This window comes from Lissotriton helveticus, chromosome 6 (genome assembly GCF_964261635.1).
Source record: "Lissotriton helveticus chromosome 6, aLisHel1.1, whole genome shotgun sequence".
Lineage (NCBI taxonomy): Eukaryota > Metazoa > Chordata > Amphibia > Caudata > Salamandridae > Lissotriton > Lissotriton helveticus.
In genome coordinates, this window is record NC_136067.1 from 97837492 (window position 1) to 97861688 (window position 24197).

Below are 24197 nucleotides of genomic sequence, written 5' to 3' on the forward strand. Positions count from 1 at the left end.
ATTCATAACAAATTCATAACAAATGATCGGGTATTCAAGTATATAGTCAGCTATCTTGATACCTGCCATATAAGGTTTAACTATACAAAACTAAAAGCATAAGCAAGCAGGCTTTGGGAGAAACTGTGAGGACAAAGAAATGTTAACATAGGTATATATTGAAGTATATTGGAAAAAGGGAGTAGAATGAAAGAAAAGTCATATAATGTAGGCAATATATAAGAGAATGAACAAGAGTTCAGGTACTCATCTAGTCACCATCTTCGGAAAGCAAGAAGGCAGCAGATGTCCATCAAATCATCAATATAAAAAAGGTTAAATATTTAGCCAAAGTGCAAGACACATTCTCCTCGGATAGAGGGGGGAAGAGATGTAGTAGTCATTGTCTCTTTCCTGTATAAAGGCTGCCACTGCTTGAAGAATGTATAATACCTTGATTTATTCATTTTCAACTTAAATAAGTGTCAAGACATTGGAATTACAAATGATCAAAAATGCAGGGAAATCAATCAATCAACAGAATTCAGGACACACCCTCCTCTGATGAGGGACGTTTTTAGAGGAGAGCGTGATTTGTCCACGTCTTTGTCCTGTGTGAAGACAACTACTGCCTGAAGGGCCTGTGCTTGGTCTCCTAAAGGGTGAACAGGTTGATCTAAGTCTCGGCCCCTGTTTTAGGACCGGCCTGGATTACGTAGGGATCCACCTGTGGATATAGTAGAGTTTAATGATGGGAGTTGGAAACCAGGTTCTGAGGAGAAAGATTGTATACAAAATTACTAAGGTCTTCTGGGTTAAAGAACTCCTTGGAAATCCCATCTTTGGTAATCCGTAAGCGTGCAGGCTCAAAGAGGTAATTTTTGATATCCAGTTGTCGTAGGCGGGGTCTAAGAAAAAGGAAAGCTTTGCGACTGTCATTAGTTTCTTTTGAGAAATCCACTTCCATTCTGATCTCATGCCCTTCGAATGTATATGGGCAGTAGATAGGAGACGCTGTGATCAATTGGCGGACCTGTTCATGTCGTAGGAAGCAGACGATAAGCGGACGTGGTCGCATATTTTTCCCTGTGTTTGGCGGACCAATACGATGGGCTCTCTGCAAAGTAAGACCTGTGAGCTTTGGAAGAGTTTCTCTAAGAAAGGATTTTGTATCTGAGCCTTCTATTTTCTCAGGAAAACTAAAAAAACTGACATTGTCTCGGCGACTTCTATCTTCCAGATCTACTAACTTACTCCTGAGAAATAAAAGCTCCTGGTCTCGGTCTGGTATAACATCAAGGCGGATTTAATCGCTACAACCCGAGCAGTTATGCCATCCATCCGGCTCTGAAATACAGCAATGTCTGTACGTATAGATTTAGTCTCAGTTGTGAGAGTAGATATAGAGGTCTCCATACCCTCTAATCGTCAGCCCACAGCAGAGCTCTCCTGAAGTATTCATTCCATAGTAGAATCAGTCGAGGTTGACATTGCAGGATTAGTTGACTTCTGAGTCGATAAAGTGGTGCTGGTAGAATCATAGGTGGGGCAGCCCTGGTGTAAGGCTTCCGAAAAGAGGAGTTGTTTTGCGGATTTACCAGAAGGCATCACCAACTGTTTTATGATAGACTTTTGACACAAATTCTTTCATACAATTGATGTTTATGATACAATAAATAAGATTAAATCAGAAGTGGTGCGCCGTGAGTGATGGTGTGCAGCAGAGGGAAGTCAGCTGGTGAGTGGGGCTGGTAGCGGGGTTCGGCTGCCGCGTTGGGCAGCAGCGCGGGAGGTCGTGCTGAGGCTTCTCACCCCCCTTCCTTGCTGGTTCCAGTGCTGCGGCCTGTTCGTAATGGGGCAGTAGAGTCCCCCCCTGGTGTCTGTGATCAGGCCATTGTCGTTGTGGAGGGCTGACCTGGCCAGGGGTGGTGTAGGTGCCGATTGGCTGCACATTACGGGGAGCGGAGCCCCTCCCCAAGCCTCGAGAACCGAATCCCACATGCTTCTGTGCTCGGCCAGCGTTTCGGCTGGCGTCTACTGAGACACACCAACGACGGTGGGGCCCGTCTGCGGGCCCTCTCGCCAGGCCGGCCCTGGGATGCAGGACTTGAGTGTGGCCTCCCTGGTGTGGGGAGAGGGGACCGGCTGCCGCTTCGGGCAGCGGCGCAGGTGGTCGTGCATGCCCCCCCGGTCTGGCGCTGTGTAGCATTCTTCATCCCCTCTCCCTGCTGTGGGGCTGACTCCTGGAGCACTGGTGTGTGATGACCTGGCTGTCTGACGTGGGGCGTGATAGACTGTGTTTGCGGGTCGGGCCTCCTCCTTGTTGATCACAGCGGCCTACCACGTGTGGCTGACCTCCTGCCCTGCCTGAAGGCAGCAACATCCCTGGTGAGTGGGGCGGGGGCTGGCTGTCAGTTCGGACAGCAGCGCGTCTGTAGGGGGAGCCCCCCTGCAGGATTGGCGGCACAGGAAGTCTCTCCCACCTGCCCGTAAAGAACCAGGGTTTGGCAACTGCTGTCACTCAGGGTGCTAGAGAGGCCATCCCCTGTGGCCCCTGTTGTGTGGGGGACAAGGCCGGCGGCACGGCCCACCGGGTGGGTGGTGCTGGTTCTGCTAATTTGCCACATCAGCTGTCTACCTTATCACCCACTGCCTTGTGCCGCATTGCCGCCTCCCACGACTGGAGAGTCCTGGCCCGTGCCCCTGGTAGAAAACTTCTTGGGCAGTGGTGCGAGGAATCTCTGCCTCACTTTATCTTTGGGGGTGCCTTGTGAGACTGTTGACCTGTGTTTTGAGGGGAGGTCTGCTTGCCCAGCCCTGTCCGGAATCATCTCCCGGTGGGCGACGTACCCTTTAGGGGTCGGGACCCTCCCTCCTCTCTACCGCCCCTCCACTGGATGGTAGCATCACAACAGCTTCAGACTCCCTCCCGGCCTCCGCTGTCAAATGGTGAGGAACTCGTTGCCACATCTGATTGGACCTGCCTTCGCCCCAGTGGACCCGATTGCCCATGGCCAGCCACCAACACAGAGTGACACCTACTACCTGCGGGTTGTCTGCCTCCTTCCGCCGTGGTCCGGAATGGCGGTCCATCTTCCTGGGGCCCTCCATACCTGGCTCTCCACCGCTCCTTCCAGGCCGAGAGGAGGTATTAAGCGTTGCGGCCCGTGGCATCAGACCGGGGCCAGGGGGCCTTGGAGGTGTATTGGCCTAACCCAGCAGTTTGTTGGGTCATGAGGGGGCTGACCTGAGTGCCCGGGCCTGAGTATCGATGGTCTGGGTGCCAGAGCCACCACCACCCGCTCTGGGACTGCTGATTGCCCCCCTTGCCGGTGCGGCCGCCAGACTCCACCCCTGTTGATGATGGGCAAGCCTCGTGTCTCGCAGCTCCCTAACCTTCACACCCAAACCAAAATGGATCAATACACCACAACGGATCGGGGCACTGGGGGCGGAGCCCCTAACACGCCTGCTCCCGCTGGGAGTGATCACTCCACTATCCACTATCCTTCAGGCGATAGGCACATTACAGGCCTCTGTTGAAAATAAGATTGGCGAGGTGAGGATGGATATGGCCCTCATTCGCCAAGACCTGTGCAATGCACGCATCACAGAAGCGGAGTCGCGTATCTCCACAACCGAAGATGACATACGTCAACTTAAGACCCAAGTGGCTCATCTTCAGACCCAGACCTCGGATATCCACCGTCGGGCAGAGGACGCCGAAAACAGATCAAGGAGAAATAAATTACGCCTCCTAGATTTTCCCGAAGGGGTTGAGCAAGGCTATGCGGACACATTTGTGGAGACTTGGGTGCGATCCTGGATGCCCAAAGAATCCCTCGCCCCTTGGTTCGCAGTCAGCGTGCCCATCGTTCCCTAGCCCCCTGACCTCCGCCTGGGGCCCCCGCCCGGCCCATTATCCTGAGGGTCTACAACTTCCGGGACAGGGACGCCATCCTCAAGGCGGCTAAGGCACAGGGTCCCCTTGTGTTCCAGAACAACAGGATCATGGTCTTCCTGGACTATACCAGGGAGGTACTGGCCCACCGTCGAACTTATGATGATGTTAATCAGAAGCTCCATAAACTGGGTCTTCGCTACGGTCTGCTCTTTCCAGCCCGGCTCAGAGTTGTTTTTCAAGACAAGGCCCTCTTCTTTGATAGCCCCCAGGTGGCCTGGACCTGGCTCACGGAGGAACGTCCCCTCCAGAACCGAATGGCCTCCTCCCCTACGGGACCCTGCGCAGCCTCGGCCAACCTTACCTAGACCACAGAGTCTCCGTAACAGGTCCCGCAAGAAGGGTGACCATTTTGATGATTCTTTTCGATCAACGGACGCAGTATCCATTCCACCCCCTCCCCAGGCTTTATCCCAGAGGACTGCACCTTCCGTCTCGACTGGCTCCTTGATTGACTTGAGCCGAAGACCGGACCCCTCTGAGATGCTGCGCCCTACCATATCTGACTTTGAATTGTCGAGGAGCCCCATACTTCGTGGGGCCGGGGACAACGAGGGAGTTTGAACTCAGGGCCCAAAGGCGTGGAGTCCACACGTTTCCCAAATTGCTCCTACAGATGAGGTGGTAATCATATTTATGCAGTAAGAGCGGTCCATCTTCACCACGACCATGTTCTGCCCATTGTTTCTTACCTTAACTCTTCACTGTATTTCCTGTTGCATAAATGTTTCAACTCTGCATGAAGCTGTTAGTGAATATCAAATCCAATTACATGGAGAGGTCCATCTCTGCCACATTCATGTCCCACTAACCGTTTTAGCTTTGCTCTCAGACTCATTAGTGTTGATGTTTTAGGGTGTTTCCTTTTTAGGGTGACAGATGCTTTATTTTTGGAAGTGTAGGGTGGGGAGTGTTGGGGCGAGGGAGGGTGGGTAGACCGTTGTCTCCCAATTGTTTATTGTTTTTGAACGCCTACGGGCCGCTGTTCTTTGTTTTCCTTGGTAGCCATCTATACGCACATGCCACTGCTGCCGATTTGAGACTTCACAGACCACACGCACTTTGCCCCCAGACCACGGCCGTGGGTCATTATCTCCCCTGGGACCTGGGTCCGCTTGCACTGCTCCTTACACACACTGCCTACCCAGATGGCATCCACCGTGCATAGACCCCTCCACATTATGTCGTGGAACGTCAATGGCCTAATAGACCGCATGAGACTTAACAGACTGCACGAATTTCACCTAAAGGCCCCCCTGGGACCTGGATCTGCGTGTGCTTGCGCTGTTCCTTCCACACACTGTCCACCCGGATGAGGTCCACCTTAAATAGACCCCTCCACATTCTGTCGTGGAACGTCAACGGCCTACTAGACTGCATAAAACGTACTGCTGTTCTTCACAGCGCCCAGCGTCATGCGCCTGATATCCTTTTTCTACAGGAAACACACCTTCTGGGCACTCACTGCACCTTCCTCTAATGGTATGGGTTCGACAGTGTCTGTCATTCTGGTTTCGCACATGGCTCCCGGCGGGTTGCCATACTGCTTCGTAAGGGGCTTCCCTTTACCTTGGTACAGGCTGAGACGGACACACAAGGCCGCTACATGGCCCTGACGGGCAAGATTGAAGGGCATCCTTTTAATCTCCTGTGTGTATACATCACCCCCGCCACAGCGTCCTCTGCCCTTCGACGTCTCACACTCGTAGTCTCCACCTTTCTACAGGGTCTGATGGTCATCGGAGGCAACTTCAATGCCGTTATGCAACCCTCCCGCGACACGACAGGTGCTCCCTCGGTGTTCCATCTTGCCTCTGCTAAGCGCCTATCTGACTGGTCCTCCGCCCTGGGACTCTGCGATGCATGGAGGGTGTGGAATCCCCGTCGGGAACAATATACTCACACTTCGGCGGCCCACCATACTCACTCTCCTATCAACCTGCTCCTGTTGCCAGCCCCGACTGTCATTGAAGTCCGGGGCTACAATCCTGCCCCGAGGCATCTCGGACCACTCACCTGTTTCCCTCCATCTCGTGAACTCCCTTGATGGTGTTTGAACGGCTTGGCGGAAGAACGCTTGGTTTCTGCAGAATGCGGAACGCATTGAATCCCTCAGGCAGGAACTGAGGCATTATTTTTCGATTAATACGGGTACGGTCTCCTCGCCAGGTACATTATGGGAGGCTGGCAAGGCCACTATAGAGGTTTGGTCCACGCGAAGCGCACATAACAGGCCGCCTTGTTGGCCATGCTGCACAGTTGGAGATGGCCAGGCGATGACTCAGCTCGGCAGTTTACATTGCTCCGTGAAGAGATCTGTCAGATCTAGCTGGAGTCCACTAAAATGACATGGCGCTCTTCCGTGGCGCGCGTGTACGGTTGGGGTGATAAAAATGGCAGATTACTTCATAATTTGGTTTCATACCCCAAAGCCAACCGCATTATTCCCGAGATCCGTGATGGGACCGGCGTTCACCACGTTACCTCTCGAGCTATTGCCCAAGCCTTCGCGGGCTATTACGCTGCCCTTTACGTGGCCCGACCTCCCGAAACCTCCCTGGCTGATTTGCTGTCCAAAACCGGGACCCAGCTGCCCGCCTCTCTCAGATGGTCTCAGAGACTCTGGATCTTCCCTTCACCCTGGAGGAGATATATGGGGCCATTTCGCTCCTGCACTCCAGTAAGACGCCAGGGCCGGACGGCTATCCCCAAGAATACTATGCGACCTATCGAGACATGTTGATCCCACACTTAGTGGAATTGTTTAAGCATGAGGTGGACACAGGGTCCTTTCCCCCAGAGACAGATATAGCCACTATTGTGATCCTCCCAAATACACAGCCACCTTCCTTTGCATGTGCGGATTACCGCCCCATTTCCCTCATTAACACCGAAGTTAACATTTTTGCCTCAGCCGTGGCTCAACGACTCCGCCCCCATTTACAAGATTTGTTCCATCCAGACCAATATGGTTTTATGCCTGCCCGGGGTACCCGACATTGCATACGCTGCCTCCACCTCGCCCTTGCACACCGCCATCATCTCACCCCGTAAATGTTCCTGCTCTTCATTGACTTTGAAAAAGCATTTGATACGGTGGACTGTAGCTACTTGGGAGACGTGTTAGAGGTGATGGGTTTCGGCCCCCCTGTTTCGGTGCCTCATCTGTGTCTTATACTCCAGTCCTAAGGTGAGGGTCCGAATTAATGGTGCGCTCTCGGAGACGTTCCCATTCAGAGGGGCACTTGCCAGGGCTGTCTGCTCTCGCCGCTCTTATTCGCGTTAGCGATGGAGCCCCTGGCCTCTCTCATACATCAGGACCCTCACATTCGAGGATGGGCTTGGGACTCTTACCAGGTCGACAAGATCGCCCTCCACGCCGATGACGTCCTCCTCTTCCTGGCAGACCCCGACAGCTCTGGCCCACAGTGCGTGGACGCCCTCTCTGCCTTTGAACGGGCCTCCGGCCTCTGGCTCAACCCGGCAAAATCCACTCTGGTTCTCCTCCACCAGTCCCGTGCTTGCTTCAATTGGCAAATGACCATTCCCCTGTGCAGGCAGTCATTCAAGTACAGGGTGTGTGGGTCGCCCTCCTTCCAGGACTCGAATGGTCCCTGAATATTACGCCCCTGGTTACCAAGGCCAAGGCGGACCTCAGGAAATGGCAATCCCTCCCTCTCAACCCCCTTGGCAGAAGTGCCCTTTTTAAAATGATAGTTCTCCCCTGTTTTTTATATATTTTACAAAATATTACTCTTCACCTCCCGGGGAGCTGGTTTCGTGAAATTGACAGTATACTCACCCGGTTTTTATGGGGGGGCGGAAGACCGCGAATGTCCCTGGCACACTGCCACATACCTCCCTATGACAGGGGCATGGGGGTAACCAACCTCCACCTCTACTATCTGGCCACGAGACTCATCGTGATTCATGACTGGTTCGCAGGCGGCTGGTCCGACCCGGCGTACCGGGTGGAGCGCCAATCATTGGATTTCCCACAACTCCAAGCCTACCTGTATGGGGCCCCCATACCGCAGATCCTCCCCCATCACCCGAGCGGTGCTCATGGCCTGGCGCACAGCCTTGCGCCACACGAAATGGGACGGGAAACTCTCCAGGCAGACGTCCTTGTGGTGTGGTTTTTGGCTGAGAAAGGCCTCGTCTTTCCAGGACTTCCGTTAGTGGGACCACATTGGGATCTCGCTACTAGGGGACGTCTGGGTTGGGGACCACATCAGATACTTTGCAGATTTATAGCAGCACTATTCCCTCCATTCCTCCCAATTTTATAAATACTTACAGCTAAGGCATGATCTTCGAGTACATATTCCGTCTCCCACCTCCTTCCCTGAATTCAGCCCCCTTGAGGCCCAATTGATGATGAGGAACGTGGGTAGAGGGGGGGTGTAACGGATTTACCGCTCCCTAGTGAACAATGGCCCGCATCCCTACACTGGTTACGTGCCCGTTGGGAGGGTTGGTTGGGCCCCCGAGAAGACGCAGACTGGAGAGATGCTCTCATGGCCCCCAAGACCTTGACGACCTCCTCCAAGTTGCGTCTAGTCCAACTCTATTACCTCTATACGGCTTACCTCACTCCTACGCGCCTATACGGCGCCTGTATGCGGCCCTACCACATGATTTGGCAAAGCCCTGTCCTTGCACCATTTTGGGCGGGGTGGAACTGGAACTCACACAGACCCTGGGGTGGACGGTTCCCCATGACCCACTACGTTTGGTCCTGGGTGTGTTTGATGGCCTCAATGGATCTCGGGCCGATAAGCGCTTCCTAGGAACAGCCGTGGGAGTAGCGAAGCGAGATATAGCGGCACTCTGGTCTCAGGCAAAGCCCCCTACTATACGGAATTGGAGACGGGGTGGATTGTTGTGGAACTCAAGAGGAACCCCTCTTTAAGGACCGGGGCTGCCCCGAGCTTTTTGGCAAGATATGGGGCAAATGGTTCAATCTACTGCCCTAAGGGGCGCGTGTATGTCTTGTACAGGAATAACCCTATGCAAGTGTTTTTATTCATCCTAGAGAATGATTTACAAGTCTCTGTTGTCTCTCTTTCAAATGTATTTTATCCAAATAATGTGCTTGATTTCGCTGCCAATGTATTTTGTGATTTTGTTTTAAAACCAATAAACTTGATTATCAAAAAAAGAAAATTATCTCAAGGAAAAAACACAAGGGTCATTAGACTAGTAACCCAATCTAGTTCGATGCAAAACAGCAAAGTTCAGTACAGCATGAGGTGTGGGGCACAGAATAAGCATCCTAAAGCAGAACTGGAGCACACACCGCTCCTTAAGAGGAAGAGGTCACCTCATCTCGGCCTATGACCAAATAAATGCAAACCCCGCCTCTGAGTTATTGGAGAGCCTGAAGAAGTGGTGCGTAGCTCTTTCACCTCAGATCAGTGCTGTTCTCTCACCCTGTCTTAGAACGCCGTAAGCTCAGACCAACAATGAGTAGTAATAAACTTTAGAAGACGTCTTCAGGTAATTAAGACAGTAGACCACTGAGGAAAGAGAAAGACAGAGATGGTCAAAGACAGCCCACTCTTTGTTGCAGCAATGTAGCAAGGAGCCCTGGGACCGATAGTCCCACCAGGTCAGTGAAAAGCAGCAAACAGAGACTCACTGGGGTTATGGAGTAATCCAGCCACTGAGAAATCTCACAAGGCACACATATCCAGAGGCACTTGTCGGGGCTGTAAGTATAGACTACTCGTAGGGAAACCTGGGTAAGTCAGAAGGGTCCAACAGAGTAAAAGAGCAGCGTTTAGTACACAGTACTCCATCTAGATGCACGAAAACACACTAGTAGTAATAGCGTGGGACACTCTGTTGGAATAACCAGGCGCTCTAAAAGCTGTATAATAATGATAATAGTAGGTCCAGTATCACTGCATGTGAGCTAAAAGTCAGCACAGGCCGCTGGACCAGTAAACTGAAGTTCTGGTTAGAAAAGTAATAGGCAGCATCTCGTTTTACCTCATCACTTCACGTCAACAAATGGCAGCCTTCAGAATCAGTTGCTGCCGTTTCTCAGTAGGCTGAACAGTTCTCTGTCCATATATTTTCGGAGCACGGTGTAGTAGCAGGCCAAGCCACCATTGTCGTTTGCACAAAATGGCGGATTAGTGAACTTCAAATCAGTCAAAGGCAGCCACAAGGAGTGCCTCGTTCATCCGGGAGGCTCGTCAGTAGTCAGTCTAACCTGAATGCTGCAATATATACTGCGGTGCACACCACTCTCCCATCCACACCACAGTCAGGAAGCCAAAAAGTGAAACATGGTGGGCGCTGCCGATCCGCTAAAGCAGAGCAGGTCACCTCATTCGCCTCATCCTCCAAGGGGCTGTGTCAGAAGGCTCCAGAGATAGTGGAATCAAGTGGTAGTCGGGTCAGCTACGGGCCGGACCAGCCAAAACAAGTGAGAAGAGGCTCCTTTTCTCCTCTGCACACAGGTTCACAGGGTTACTTCACGGCTTTGTGTCTGCATCATGAGCCGCCATTTTCCTCTCATAGGGCTGTATGTAGCGCATCACTGGAGAACTTCATTTGAGGCCATCCACTGTCGTCGTTCATTCATTCATTCTTGGCTGTCTCATAATCTAATAAGAGCGCTCAAACCGGCAAAATGCAGTGAGAAAGCCCTCACGCTGCCGTCTGGGGCTCCCCACAGCGTGGAGCTCCAGAATCAAGCAGCCATCTTGCTTCGTGGCCAGACAACGCCCCCTATTTTGGGTCTTTTCAACCATTGTTGTTAATAAAAGCTGTGACTCGACCCTCTTGTGACATCTTTTCCCCGCTCTCCTTTGCCCCATTTCATCCGCTAATGTAAATTAAAGCAGGGTTGTGGAATCCAGCACGCTCGCTTTCCACGTGCCTGTCCCGTGCTGTGCCAGCTTCTCATCTCATAACGTTGACTCTCTTCCCCCTTCTGGTCCTGCAGTCATCACAGCTAAGAGGCCTTGGTGCTCTCCACTGCCTGACTGCGAAGGGTGACTGTGTTTCAGGCTCCCTCTGAGTGCTTGTCGGAGCAGTGGCGGGCATCAGTGCCATCTTATTGGAGTTGTCTGTGCCCCAATGCGTGGCTTCCTCTTACTGTGCTCCCAATGCCAACGTTGCACATTGTTCTTTAGACCTTGTTGCCTTCAACCCTTCCTGTGGTGCTTTATTTGGGAAACATCCTTTACCACGAAAGTTTTACAACGCGGTACCATTACCACGCAGGTTTTACAACGCAAGTCGTTACAACGACTTGCGCTGGAGGGCGCTGTAGGATAGGGAATAGTTTAATTTACTATCCAACTCCTTCCCTACTATCCATGGGGACTGGAGTTGGAATAGTAAATTCAAGTATTCACTATCCAGCGCCCCCAATGCAAGTCGCTGTAACGACTTGCGTTGTAAAACCCGTGTGGTAACGGTACGCGTTGTAAAAGCACGCGTTGTACCGTCATACATCCGTTTATTTTCATGAAAAACGTGAGTTCCCTCACAGGCTAATTTCTATTGCGTAGTCAGTGGAGCAGAGACCCAGAGCAGTCACTCCGTCGCCATCTTGGCTCCGCTCACCCGGCCAAGCTGCCATTTTTTTCTCCAACCACATTGTATGAACCTCCTCTGCAGACACCTATCTTTGCCCGGTATGTGATAATGTTTGAAGGACAAACTGGCTACTACATGGAATAGCTCATACCTCATGCAAGCAAGAAAAAGACTACAAGAGTTGCTGTTGTATACAGCTATTTGCAGTTTGCTTCCTCTTGCATCTCTCTGTTCTCTGAACCTATGCCTGCAGTCTTCTTCAGCTTCCACTAGAACATGTCCCATTTAAGGCCCCATACCTTTCATCACTCCTCCTAGCAGAGTGAATGAAGAAAGGGTTTTAAAACACTTATTTCCTCATAGACTATGGTGGGCTGACTGTCAAGTTTTGAGTTTGCCGCCAGATCAACTGAATTTTTTCAGATGAGTGACTCCCTGCCTCAATGACTATCTGATTTAGTGAAAAAAATCATCCAAAAACAATTCTATGGCAGACCAGTCGGCACATTAAATATTTTGGAAGGGTCAAAGAAAGACCCCTCCAAAATGGGGTATGTCTTCTGAAAATCTAAAAGGAATACCTCTAGGTGCATTGAAAGTTTTCTCCTGCAGGCGTGGGAGACATTCTTATATTTTTCGTATCCATGTACTTGACAGTCCTAAAAAGAAAAAAGTCTGGGGTTGGAGACCAACCTAGATAAAATGGGGCTTCCTGCGCATTTTCTGACAGTGGTTGCACTGCTGTAATTTTTTTTTTAACAGCTGAACCAGAAGTGGCTCCAAATGAGGCAGGCAACGTGAGACGTGGGCTTACATTGCACCTGCTGAATTTTGACAGATGCCTCATTACCACCCACTTCATAACGGGCCCGTTAAAATGGTCTGGAACATCCGATCATAACAGCTCCACATCCTTTCTCTACCAACATGGTTGCTTGCCACAATCCCCATGCTGCGTCCTGGGAGAAAACATGTGGCTCCATTTGCGAATTGTCTCTGGATAGCCGATCAGTTTTCACACACTCAAAATTACCAATACTATGAATCAGTGGGATGTTGGAATATCACGGTATTCCAACTTGGACCTTTGAGGGTAGACATCAGAATTCATCACAGAAATCGAGTTGATGCACCCGATTCCTGATGAATTACATATTTTTTTGCCATTTGCCGCCCAGTACATTGAAACAGATTTTCGCCTTGGAAATGTCCAGGTGGGGGAAATACCAGGCATTACCGCTGTCAGACATTGGTGAAACAGCACAGAACCTAGAAAAGCGTGTTTCAAAGTGTAATGCTTTGAACACTGGCATTTCACTGGTAGATCAACATTTTTTTGTGATAAAATGGGGTCACAGACATCTAGCACAGGGTGTTGCATCTTACCAGATGGTATGGTTTGTACTTTTCTTGTATTTGACTTCAAATACTTTTCATTTGACCCGTTTTACCATTAACAACATCCTCATCTTATTGTGAAAACATGTCTATTGAAATAAAATAAGATACATTGCTTACATTGGGTCTGCTGTTGAGGGAATATTTGACTGAGTTGACAGGTTCCCTATGGAAAGGTTCCTTCCGGTTTGATTTGTCAGACTAGATACCCAGTGGTACAGCCACCAGGAAGAAAGTTCACGCGAAGCTGTGAAGACAAAATGTGGGCAGTTAGATTAGTAAAGTTAAGATCTTGTTGAAAGCTGTGATGGGCAGATTTCACAACAGCAGACAGAGGTAGTGTCATTTCTATTGGATGGTGAGATGCCCTGACCTTTTCTTCTTAGGCCACCAAGTTTGATAAAGAAGGGAGGAGGTGACATAGATTAACTGGATGGAGAGATAGGTCATATCCCTTGTCTGACATGTAGCTTAGCCTAGATAGAGGGGGCCAATTGGAAATTGGCTGAAATAAGAAGACCGCTCATTGATTATCTATGACGAGAGAGCTAATAACGCTTATTTAGGACAGAGAGAGATAGCATCAGGGAATGGTCAAAGTTAAGCACTTTCAGGAGAACGATAGAACCTCCACCCCTTAATTGCTATAGAGACGTTAGCACTTGTATATAATGACTATATCAGTAATCTGTGATATGAAAATATACATAGTAGCGTTGTACTGCTGCTGTCTCCATGGATCTGCTATCATTATGACTAAGCTGCTACTTAATGTGCAGATCCCTCAATTCCAGGAAAGCTCACTCAATGTAAATAGCTCGGTCTACAAAATCCTTAAGGATAGCAACTTTCCCCAATTCTCCAGCGTCCCACCTGTGGCAGAAGCACAGTGAAGCAGGTTTTTTTTTTAAACCTTCTCTCTTGTTCCCGGGACATTTAGTGGTTTCTAGTCATAATTAAGCTGGGTATTGCTGTTTAGCACTGATGCCCCAGACCTTTTTTGTATACTTGACTCTCTCACGGTAGCAGAGCTCAGTAGTGAAGTTTGAAACACAGATACAGTACGGCACAGTAATCACACACACAATAAAATCAATGTACCCTCAGACTGATATCTTTAAAAAAACAATCGGTTTTTATTTATATAGAGGAAATTAATGGCGGTTAGTAGAGACACACCTGAAGGTTTTATCACCTTCTCGAGTGTCAATATGACCTGGTGTCTCTCTAGCATTGACACAGTGTGGATGTGCACTCAGTTAGCATTGAGAGTCCATGGGCAAAGTTATCCAATGACAAAGGAACACAAACACAGCTGCTAGACCAGGTACACATGTGACTACATTACCCCTTTGACAATCACATTGAATTAGTCCCTTTGCAAGCAGGTTGAACATTTAGATCAGCATCTATAACCTCAAAAGGCAGTTAAACTAAAACACCGCACTACCTAAGTAAGAATAGAAGATTATCAGGGAGCCATAAGCATCTTCAGAGCACCAAATATTTACACCTAGAGACCAAACACTACAACAAGACCACTTACTCCTGCTTTTTCTCAAGATGCACACCCATGTTCTGGAATAATATACCACCAAGATAAGACCGGACCCTCTTTCACTTCGTTTAAAACTGGACTCCAAATAAGCCTGCTTCTGACAAACACCAGAAACATCATCTCTAACAATCCCAGTTGATGATTTTCCAGAGGAACTCTCACTGAGACCAGGCCCGCATCCAAGACTATCAATGCTGATGCTTCTTAAGGTGTAGGATGGTAAAATCTGCCTCATTTGCTCCCTTATTGAAGCTCTTCTCTCAATTGCTCAACACATTAAACGCGCAGTACAGAGTAACTGTGATTTGAGCTTTTTTAGACACACTCCAAAACACTCCAAATTATCAAATATACAATATTGCTGCTAATCCTTGGCAACCCTGCTACTACGTGATGTCGTCAGAATTTTCCAATCACTCAAGAATGATAATGCAAACAATTTTGATCATTTCCGGGACAGAACACACCAAATACATTCTTGTCATAGTTGCCGCTAGCATTGGCAAAAGTCAACAAGTCTTGTCTTTCAAATGCAGGTGCAGTGTTACTGGCTTTACCAAGGCTTTGCCAATGCGTGTTAGCTTTGGCATACTTTATGGCCAAAGCCATTCAAACTTGTGCATGGAAGGGTAGACATCTTGGAGAGTTTTTGTTCATGAAGTGCTGCACAACATTTCATGATAACTGCCCGTGCCTAAGCATGGGCAGATAGATATCCTGAAAAGTATTTTTTGCAAAGTATAACACATAAAAATCATTCCAAGCTGGTCACCGATGAGTACACGTGTGCTCATGCATCGAATAATTATTTTTTAGGACGTCTTTATTCTTATGGTAAGGGTATTTTGGAACTGTCAATTAAGAAATAAAGTATAAGCAAGGATTCGGCACAAATAGAAAGAAGCAAGCAGCTCAATAGCAGTGTACAGTTGTCGAACCTTCAGAAAGAAATAATAACAAGCATTTACAATGCAATAGTTTGCAAAAGCGATCCCTATTGTATTGCAGAGCTTGGTGCCCAGTAAACGGGAACCGCACAAACCATTAAAGTTTTTAAAAAAAGAGAGAGACAGAGTGCGGTGTCCCTGAAGCAGGCGCCGCACTTAGTATTAAAGTTCAAAAAAGAAACAGAACTTGGTGTCCCTGAAGTGGGCGCTGCGCTCAGTATTAAAGTTAAGAAAAAAGAGCGCGGTGTCCCTGAAGCGGGCACCGCGCTCAGTATGAAAGATTTAAAAAAAATGAAACAGAGTACGGTGTCCCTCAAGTGCACTCTGCACTCAAAATGAAAGTTTAAAAAATTTGGGGGACACTGAGCATGGTGTACCTAAAGCGGGCACCACGCTCAGCATGCAAGTTAGAGAAAAGCGGCCACCATTGTCCAGAGTGGGCGCGCTGCAAATACAAAAAGAAGCTGCCATTGTCCCCATCAGTGGCAATAAACAGAATAGTGCTCACCGACTTATAATGCAGACCGTGTAACAAGACAAGAAAAAGGCCTAGTCGTTATGGGAGGTAACAAATGCAGACAAGGCGGTACCAAGGAGGGACTAAGAAGCCTATTTACGAATCATAAGCCAGCACTTACGAAGGACAATGAAATGACACAAGCCAATAACAAATATGGGCGGAGAGTGGGCAGCATGCCTTGCAGAGCAAGCCGTGCATGCGCTCTGCCCCTTGGCTCGACCTAAAAATAAAGTAGGGCGCAGGAGCAACAAACGAGTTGAGAAGTGACCAGTAAGGTAATTGTATACAGCTGCTGAGTCCTTTGAAAAAAATATACAATAAAGCTGGGGGCAGGAGGAGGAAGGGCAGTGGAGCAACGGACAAGCAGGACATTTAGTGGTGGAAAGCATGAAGAAAGTGGCTGAGGGAAGGTGAGATGAAACCCATGCACTCCCATGGATTGCTAAATGTAAGTGAAGAAATAGTTCCCTGACGGCAGAAGTTGAAGGATACAACTCGTACAAACAAAATGGTAAAGAAGCCACGCTCGAGGAGTGCAGGGGGACAAAAACGGGAAGAAAAGCCATTGAATCAGGATCATCGAACTAAAGAGACAATAACTCCATCCAATCATGCAAAAAGTGCTGTCCCAAAGGCCACTTTCCATATTGAACTGAAGACAAAATGCCAACAGACAACATAAAAATGTATTTGTTAAATGTTGAACGACTACCAATTTTAGTAACAAATCCTAAACAAATATGTCCACAAAGCCTGCCAAAATTGTAGGTTGACAGGATTTGTATAGTTGCAGCTACAAACTACATGTTTTGTGCCATTATTAGGACTCATTCCGTCATAAACTACATATTCTAGCATTTTGGATAATGAAATCAGCTAACACTTGAGTGAGATGCTCTAACAGTCCCCACACATTGCAACTGCAGATTGTGAAGTACACAGAATAAGAGTCTTGAGTTACCTTGCATTAGGAGGAAGAAGCATAGGATGGCACATGCCAAAGGTGTGCCCACTGCATTCCAGTATGCCCTATAGACCAGGAAGGAGAGCAAGCCTTCCTTCTTCTCTTCCTCGTCGGTGAGGTCGTCGGCATACCCGGAGTATCCTGCCGCCTGCCCTTTTTCTGTATCACAGTGGAGAATGGTGTCAGGCTGAGGGCATTCCCCTGACTGCTCCTCCTCCTCTTCAGGCTGATCTCCTAAGTCCATAAGACTCTGTCTCTGTTCCTGTTTAGCATCCTCTTCTTCTTCGTTGTCACACTCAGTTGATGCTGTTAAGACAGAGCACAACTAAGTCATCAAAGAAGGTGCACAACCCTAATGCGCTCAGCTCAGATTGATAAAGCTGGCATCCTTCTCCAGGAATGATTTGTGAAGCTTATGTTATTCATTGGAAAACAGTCATAGCATTGGCTGCACAGTTCTATGGCACTAATTTAATTTACTAGTAAGAAGTAGATGAGATTGAAAATAAACACAAACCTCTTTATCTAGGAACACCCTTGGGTGACTGGCTCCTGTGTATATTATCAATGGTAAAACATCCACAGAGTTCACATGACGTTGGAAACAGACTTCATGCTTAGTCCTCCAGATCACTTCCCTTCTGGCTACATCAAACACGGTTGTGAACATCATTAAAAATAAACGTAAGGATTATCGCACATACCTTTCAATATCTGAGTACTTTTGCATAACTTATATTTTCTAATTCTAGTTGAGGATTCCATCGCTATTTCTCAATTCCTCTCTTTAACTCAGACTTTGTTTGGTGTTCCAGCCCTCTCTGTATATGTCAGGATTCATCTTCTTAACTTAGAATCCTCTTTAGGTACTCTGTGCTTAGTTCTGGATTTTCTCCAGGATATAACCCCTTAGCTCTGGACTCCTGACATTTCCACGACTTCTCACCTCACCAAAGGCTACCATTGCTATTTCATGATCCCATTACCCATCTTGGGATTCCCTCATTATTCCAGGATCCCTCTCTTTACATCAGGATCCACTTGTCATAGCAACATTCCTCCCCTTAGTACAGCATTCCCCATTTATTCCAGAAAGTTTCTCCGTAGCACAGGATTCCCTTCAGAATCTCCATTTTCACTCGGGATTCTCTTTTATAATTCCAGGATCCCTCACTGTGGCTAAGGAGTTTCTCTCTATTCCGAGATCCCTTTCTTTAGTGTAAGATTCTCTCTATATAATTGCATTCATCTGCTTCGCCCAGTAGTCACTTACTATTCCAAAAGCCATCCAGACACCATCAGTAAGGCTCACTATTGCGGGGATTCTCGTTTTAGGTGAGGATTCTTCTGCTTTTCAAGAATCACTCTCTTCTGCTCAGAATTCACTTCAGGGTTCATCCCCTTAGCCAGAATGTCCCTCCTATTTCAGGACCTCTCTACTTAGTTAGAATCCCCTATAGAATTTATCACCTTGGCTCAGAAATTCTCAGCTGTAATAGCCTTTAATTCCAAGCTCACATTTCCTTTCCTTTGCCCAGAATACCTCATGTCCTTCTATTACTCTTCTCTGTAGTTTACTAAATATTGACATCACATATTGGACCTTGTAATGTAGGTTAGGACGCTTGCCACCTTTTTTCACTGAAGTCTGATTGTCAGGTGTCAGGAGTCAGAAGTGGTAGCCCTCAGGCCCCAATTTCACAAGCATACATGGGGTCCATGATAGATGGAGTTGTTGTAAGCATGCAGGGCTGGTGGTGAACAACTGAGAAAGTGACTCTTAAAGGGAGGTACCGGCCATTCACACCTAAGCCTTCTCTTCATAGCTGTGACACAGCAACAAATGAAGTAGTAAAGAGAATGAATTCAGTGTAACCCTACATCATCTTCTACTACCCTGATCCTGCAATAGCGGGATATGATGGAAAACCTACTCACAAATATGATATTGTGAAAGATGCACCATTCTAATATTCTTACCCACAGACACCTTCCTTCTCCTCTTGTTGCTGTGCTTAAGTGTGGCTTCCACCAGCGGAAGAATTTCAGAGGGTGTGCCTAAAGGAGAAAAATGGACAAAAAAGGAGTGTAAAATAATTATGTCAGTGCCCTGATGCTGCATATATCCGCATAATTATATAAGCTAATGTTTAATTTGGGCTTACAGCTCATCTCAGCTTCAATATAGAGTTTAGGGAAAGGAATGGTTTAAGTGTCAAGTAGGAAGCGTAGCCTAGTGGCCAATATGACATTAGCAGGATGCAATTTACTGGTTAATCCACTGGGTGTAAGGTTAGTACATTGAATGGCGAACTGTGGCTGGACGGCAGGCTTGTGTATTATTATCTTTTGTAATTTTGAGGAGCTAGTTATGTAGCCAACACCTTATCCAGGAGGTCCAAAGAGTACTTTCCACAGGTCTTGAATACATGTCAAGACAAATAGATTACATGAGCATGAAGACTCTTTATGGAAGATCAGTGGTGCTTACACTTCTACAGGGACAAGCAAAGACATGAGTACATTCATAGCATCTGCCAAGCAGAATGGAAGTCGGTGATAAGACAGGACACATGTCATAAAGAGGGGATTCAAGTTCTGCCCAGAAAGTGTGCGGGAGACATGCCCCGATAAAGGGATAGATCTTTCAGGAAATTGGAGGATATTAGAAGAGAAAGACCATATTTCTTGAATTTTCTGTCCCCAATTGGGGATCTCCAGTTCCAACCTAAAGCGGGAAGGAAGTTTTCTTGGTAAGTAGTCCTGCTTACTACTGTGCATGGCCTTGTAGATGATGCAGAGTAAATTGAACTTGACACGGGCTGGAAAATGGGAGCAAGAAAAGAACCATAAAGTGAGTTAGCCTGGCGGTGATCAAGCCGCAAGTAAGAAAGTTTAAGGAGCAAGTGGGAAATGAGAACGCAGTCAGAAAAGCCAATGAGCAGTGCCTTGCTGTAGCAATGCAGGTGAGAATCTTCACTATGTTTGGTGTGTTTTTCAGGAGTAAAGACAATAAGCATAATGTTGTGGCTACAATTAGAAACAACGGCAACAAAATGATTTCTCAGGGAGCAAAAAATGTATTTCCATTGCTGGTTTAAGTATTTGCAGAGAAAATACATAGTTTAAACTGCATTGTGGGACAATCAATGTTGTGTTTTTTGCTGGAAATCAAAAGATGCATTTCAGTCAGTCAAGAATACAAAGAACCAACAAAGCAAATACTAGCGCCCTAATAGCAGTTCAATTTAAAAGCCCCTGAACAGATTAGGCAACACCAATCCAAGAACAGCATCTCGACACACATTAGCACTGCTGCCACACATGGGACAATTATGAATGATTTATGGTGTGTTGGGTGCAGGACAGTAACCAGCCCAGCCAGCCTGCAGCTTGCCTTTGCATAGGAAAGACCTGCTGGTACTAGCGGAAGTGATGCCGGAGTCAGATTGAGGCCAAGAGCCGGCTTTTGCCACTGGAGTTGCCATGGGGAAGGTGGTAGTGGAATCCTCAGGGAGGCTTTTGATAGTGGTGAGACCAGAGCTAGCAGAAGTATGTGGTACTCATATAGTATCTAAGTAAAGCCCCCGTCAAGCTTTCTTTGAGTACAGGTATTGGAAGGTTTGCGGTCATGGGAGAAAGTTATTACCTGTCTGAATGATTTTTCCTTCATCCATCAGAATCAAGAAGTCAGCTTTGCTCAAGAATTCTGTCCTGTGAGTGCAAAGGATTCTGGTCTTATCTCTGAGAATTCCCATAATGCACTTCTCTAGCAGGTGACTGGCAACATCAGCATCAACGGCGGCCAGAGGATCATCTAGAAGATAAATCTCTTTATCCTGAGAATAAAGATTGAACAGATCAATGAAAACAACAGTAGTAATGACAGACAATACTTCACTTTCTCAACAGTAGAAGGAACACAAGTTAGAATTCCTAGAAAGTGGTGTAAGATCAGGGCCTCCTGCTCTCAGCAGGAGGCTACACCTTCAATGATGCCTACACAAAAAGGTGTTCTCCGGAACTCTAGTGCCTTCTATTAGACATTGTTCCTTGAAATATTCCACCCACCTGACCACACTGTCATAAGTAACCTTCAATTGGCAGTATGGAACGCGCTGCCCACTTGTAGTAGTACAAATGGGGGTGGGGTCGCACACCACTCACACACCGGCGGTATCGCCCCTAAGGACTCTGGTCAACGTAGTTACGTGTTCCGCGATGCATCTTCTTTCGATTCTCTGCTATCTTCGCTGTCCTCACCATCCCTGGACATGTGTTTTGGGGTATCACCCCTCGTCAGCAGGGATAGGCCGTGTTCTAGGGTTGCCGCTGGCTGCCAAATATCTGCCAGGTTTAGTACCACTCAGGCGCGCAGGTGTGGGGTCCCAGGCTCGTCAGCCAACTGCTCAAGGGAGCTTTAACATTACAAATGGGGGTGGGGTCGCACACCACTCACACACCGGCGGTATCGCCCCTAAGGACTCTGGTCAATGTAGTTACGTGTTCTGCGATGCATCTTCTTTCGATTCTCTGCTATCTTCGCTGTCCTCACCATCCCTGGACACGTGTTTCGGGGTATCACCCCTCGTCAGCAGGGATAGGCCGTGTTCTGGGGTTGCCGGTGTGGGGTCGCACACCACTCACACACCGGCGGTATCGCCCCTAAGGACTCTGGTCAATGTAGTTACCTGTTCCGCAATGCATCTTCTTTCGATTCTCTGCTATCTTCGCTGTCCTCACCATCCCTGGACACGTGTTTCGGGGTATCACCCCTCGTCAGCAGGGATAGACCGTGTTCTGGGGTTGCCGGTGGCTGCCAAATGTCTGCCAGGTTTAGTACCACTCAGGCGCGCAGGTGCGGGGTCCCAGGCTCGTCAGCCAACTGCTCAAGGGAGCTTTAACATTACAAATAGGGGTGGGGTCGCACACCACTCACACACCGGCGGTATGTGATGAGGGAAGTTATCCCGAAACCCAAGACATGTCTCGGGCGATATCCTAAAACACGGGACATGAATCGGGTCTAGAGATTCATCAGTCCACCAAGTACCGACTTGCACCCACCTGGGTGATCCACTAAAGAACTACAAGTACCAGAGTCCCGAGGGGCGATCCGGAGGAGGGCCTAGCGGTGTGCGCTCCATTGATGACTAAACACAATATGGCTCCCTTGAGCTTTGGGCCGACGGGCTCTTGGACGACGCACCTGCGTGCCGGTTCTGGCATCGAGGCCTTTGACTGTTGTGTGGCGGCCTTCTCTTCCACCCCTAACGATCTTTCTCTACTGATGAGGGAAGTTATCCCGAAACCCGAGACATGTCTCAGGCGATATCCTAAAACCGGGGACATGTATCGGGTCTAGAGATTCATCAGTCCAACAAGTACCAACTTGCACCCACCTGGGTGATCCACTAAAGAACTATAAGTACCAGAGTCCCGAGGGGCGATCCGGAGGAGGGGCTAGCGGTGTGCGCTCCATTGATGACTAAACACAATATGGCTCCCTTGAGCTTTGGGCCGACGGGCTCTTGGACGACGCACCTGTGTGCCGGTCCTGGCATCGAGGCCTTTGACTGTTGTGTGGCGGCCTTCTCTTGCACCCCTAACGATCTTTCTCTACTGATGAGGGAAGTTATCCCGAAACCCGAGACATGTCTCGGGCGATATCCTAAAACCCGGGACATGTATCGGGTCTAGAGATTCATCAGTCCAACAAGTACCGACTTGCACCCACCTGGGTGATCCACTAAAGAACTACAAGTACCAGAGTCCCGAGGGGCGATCCGGAGGAGGGGCTAGCGGTGTGCGCTCCATTGATGACTAAACACAATATGGCTCCCTTGAGCTTTGGGCCGACGGGCTCTTGGACGACGCACCTGCGTGCCGGTTCTGGCATCGAGGCCTTTGACTGTTGTGTGGCGGCCTTCTCTTCCACCCCTAACGATCTTTCTCTGCTGATGAGGGAAGTTATCCCGAAACCCGAGACATATCTCGGGCGATATCCTAAAACCCGGGACATGTATCGGGTCTAGAGATTCATCAGTCCAACAAGTACCGACTTGCACCCACCTGGGTGATCCACTAAAGAACTACAAGTACCAGAGTCCCGAGGGGCGATCCGGAGGAGGGGCTAGCGGTGTGCACTCCATTGATGACTAAACACAATATGGCTCCCTTGAGCTTTGGGCCGACAGGCTCTTGGACGACGCACCTGTGTGCCGGTTCTGGCATCGAGGCCTTTGACTGTTGTGTGGCGGCCTTCTCTTCTACCCCTAACGATCTTTCTCTACTGATGAGGGAAGTTATCCCGAAACCTGAGACATGTCTCGGACGATATCCTAAAACCCGGGACATGTATCGGGTCTAGAGATTCATCAGTCCAACACATACCGACTTGCACCCACCTGGGTGATCCACTAAAGAACTACAAGTACCAGAGTCCCGAGGGGCGATCCGGAGGAGGGGCTAGCGGTGTGCGCTCCATTGATGACTAAACACTTGTAGTAGTATATAATCTATAATTTATTGATTGTGTTTTACCAGACAGCCCTACCGGTTGTCTGCCAACCCCCACTAGAGTCCTGACCCATGGGCTTGCATGGTATGAAGCCATTCCCATTGCCTTTCCACACCCGTTCCTAGGTAAAACCAGGCCACATGAATGAAGATTAATCCATGCATGGTTTACTTTCATCTCCAGCTCTATACTACAGCTGCTGTTTTACTAAATATGTCATCAATACATTCAAGCTGTACAATGTAGATGACACACCAGTGAAAGGTTGGCTAAAATGCATGAGCTATTTCTAGACATTGCAAATGCCCACCAGACATACTGGGTCATACAAGTCTCTCACAGTAAACAGTAATGAATCAGCTAAAGGCTCACTGATTAAAGAGAATTAAACCAAGGTCCAGATTCACTGGCATGTTGTGGAAAACCTTAACTGCCTTGTCCAGTAGCAGACACCAACTTCTCTCTCAGATGTTTTTGTTAGTTTAATGCAAGTGTATTGAAACAAAGAATAATACCAAGGAAACATGACGGCAAATGTCACCAGGCGTAGGCAAAGTAAACCACAGATCATACAAGTTGGACCCAATGGAATTCATGTGTTTAGTACCGTTGGTTTAGGCACTAAATAAAAGGAGAGTGCAATATTAGCTTGGAGCTTGTAGTAGCTTTTCTTGTTATGCACAATATGTTCAAGAGATACTTACTTGCAATCACACAAAGTCTCACAAATGACTCCGGATGTTGACATTTGTGTCAGATCTGGAGTAAATCACATATTTTAAAGCATGGG

At 48.2% G+C, this 24197-nt stretch overlaps 1 protein-coding gene across 1 annotated transcript in view; it reads right to left on the reverse strand.

Moving 5' to 3' along the window:
* The window catches only part of LOC144762276 (ATP-binding cassette sub-family C member 10-like), a 1522948-nt gene that overhangs the window by 573916 nt on the left and 924835 nt on the right, over positions 1–24197 (reverse strand). The window contains exons 12-15 of the mRNA XM_078647417.1: positions 20537–20726; positions 18868–18945; positions 16885–17193; positions 13019–13145 (exon numbers count right to left, since the gene is read on the reverse strand). Of these exons, the coding sequence (XP_078503543.1) occupies positions 13019–13145; positions 16885–17193; positions 18868–18945; positions 20537–20726 (704 nt within the window). The remainder of the gene's footprint in view (positions 1–13018; positions 13146–16884; positions 17194–18867; positions 18946–20536; positions 20727–24197) is intronic.